The sequence below is a fragment of the Tribolium madens genome, unplaced genomic scaffold (genome assembly GCF_015345945.1).
Source record: "Tribolium madens isolate multiple individuals breed KSU strain unplaced genomic scaffold, Tmad_KSU_1.1 Scaffold_19;HRSCAF=116;Tcas5.2_LG9, whole genome shotgun sequence".
Classification (NCBI taxonomy): Eukaryota; Metazoa; Arthropoda; class Insecta; order Coleoptera; family Tenebrionidae; genus Tribolium; species Tribolium madens.
The window spans coordinates 952,091-953,939 of NW_025400983.1; the positions used below are offsets into that span (position 1 = coordinate 952,091).

At 41.3% G+C, this 1,849-nt stretch overlaps 1 protein-coding gene across 1 annotated transcript; it reads right to left on the reverse strand.

Moving 5' to 3' along the window:
- Positions 1-336: 336 nt before the first annotated feature.
- On the reverse strand, positions 337-1,783 carry LOC123015427 (malate dehydrogenase, mitochondrial-like). The gene is made up of 5 exons (XM_044415133.1): positions 1,595-1,783; positions 1,381-1,553; positions 1,202-1,333; positions 897-1,154; positions 337-843 (listed from the first exon to the last, which is right to left on the reverse strand). Exons 1-5 carry the CDS (start codon positions 1,722-1,724, stop codon positions 385-387), a joined length of 1,152 nt encoding a protein of 383 aa, XP_044271068.1. The 5' UTR covers positions 1,725-1,783; the 3' UTR covers positions 337-384.
- Positions 1,784-1,849: the final 66 nt, after the last annotated feature.

Below are 1,849 nucleotides of genomic sequence, written 5' to 3' on the forward strand. Positions count from 1 at the left end.
AATTTTTGAATTTTTATTTTTTATATTTACGTTTTTACATTTTCGTACTTTTAAATTCTTACATTCTTACGTTTACGTTTTAAATATCTGAGTTTTAATTTTTCTATGTTTTTCATTTAAATTTTTGCGTACTTAAAGTCCAAAGTTTCAAATTTTTGTTAATTTTGAATTTGTTACTTTTTACGGTTCTTTTTTCTTACGTTTATATCTAAAAATAATGTCATTTTCGACATAATTTAGTGATTTTAGGGTCTATTTTAGCAAAATCTTTCTCAAAAACACCATTTTTGCCCTAGTTTGGTAATTTTAGGCCCATTTTTGACGAAATTTTACAAATTCACTCCAAAAATATTTATTCATTTAATTACTCTCAAATGGAATGATTTATTTATCGGCAAACAGCGACTGCAACTCGCAATGATCGGGGGGACACCGGGGCTCCTTACACGGATCACAAAGGGGCTTCTCGTGCAAAACCCCATCAATCAAGTCCATGGGCCGCCCCCCCACATACTCCCCCTTCTTAATCTCTTCAGCCAAAATCGGAATCGCATTCTCCAACAAACAAGTCTCATAATCACTCAATTCGGGCAGCCCCAAATTCTTCGCCACGCCCCCGGGCCCCAACAGGACCGGACTCACCATATACTTCAACTGGGGGTGCACATTCGACTTGACATACGTACACTCAACTACGTCATTTTGCCCCCGAGCTGCCTTAACCAATGAGATGACAAAACGCGAAATCGAGAAGGCGTTGCACAAATAAGCGCCATCTGACCGCACTTTATGCAAATTCTCATTGGCTTTTCGCACACTGATTGTGACGTCTTCGAGCTCTTCCTAGAGAGAGAGGGAGTGAGAGAATGAATTGGAGGGAGAGAGAGGGAGAGTACGTTTGTGAGGTCGTTACAAGGGGTCGCTTTTGACAGCACGGGCACGATGGTTTTTTCACTATGGCCGCCCACGACTGGTACCATCACACATTCTGGTTCCAGACCCAGAATTTCAGCCACAAACTTGTTGGTTCTCACCACGTCGACTGTTGTAATGCCAAAAATGGTGTAAGGGTTGTAATGGCCGTATTTTTTCATGATTTCGCTGAACATTGGTACCATACTGTTGATGGGTTCCACGCCAATGGCTACGGTGGACTTGAGCGCCCTCTATTGACCACAATTCTAATAGTGAGTGGGCTTACCTTTGGCGCAAACTTGGCAATTCTTGTGGCCAGGTCCTTGACAATTGGGGCATTCCGGTCGAATAAATTCGCGTAGTTTTGTGCCTCTGTAGTGTGACGAAAACACGATAAAATCACAATAATGTTGGATTTCTACGAAAAAACCTCAGTTTTTAGCCCAGAAACAAACCAAATCGTACAGTTAAAGCCTTGTGTATGTCCTTGTTTCCGAAATATGACGTCACGCGACACTTTGTGTCAACATAATTCAAGTCGTTGGTGAATCCCTCGAGGGATTGAGTGTCGTAGAGGCAGAGTTCGTCGATGAAAGGGCTCTGTTTCAGCATCAAACTCATCGATTTGCCAGTGTTGCCTGAAAAAAACTCAGTTTTGGTCACAAAATGGGGGAGTTACCTGCTGCTCCCAGAATTGTTACTTTCATTGTTGTGGAACTGCTGCTATAGTGGAGGAGGGGGTTTGGGCCGTTTCCCCTCTGGGTGAGGGCTTTGAGGCCGTGTGAGAGGAGTTTAGTGACTGTTGCCATTTCGGTGCTTTACTTCAATTTTGAAATTTCAGAAAATGTGTCAAAAATGCCTACTTTTTTCGACTTCTACGTCGATTTTTTTCCTTTTTTGTTTTTAAATTTTTGTTTTTTATTTAATTTTTACA

Excerpts from the sequence above, each read along its gene's own strand:
- LOC123015427 (XM_044415133.1), bottom strand. The coding sequence starts at position 1,724 with ATGGCAACAGTCACTAAACTCCTCTCACACGGCCTCAAAGCCCTCACC. Across the intron at positions 1,554-1,594 it reads AACAATTCTGGGAGCAGCAG|GCAACACTGGCAAATCGATG; the intron begins GTAACTCCCCCA and ends AGTTTTTTTCAG. Across the intron at positions 1,334-1,380 it reads ACATACACAAGGCTTTAACT|AAATCCAACATTATTGTGAT; the intron begins GTACGATTTGGT and ends GTTTTTTCGTAG.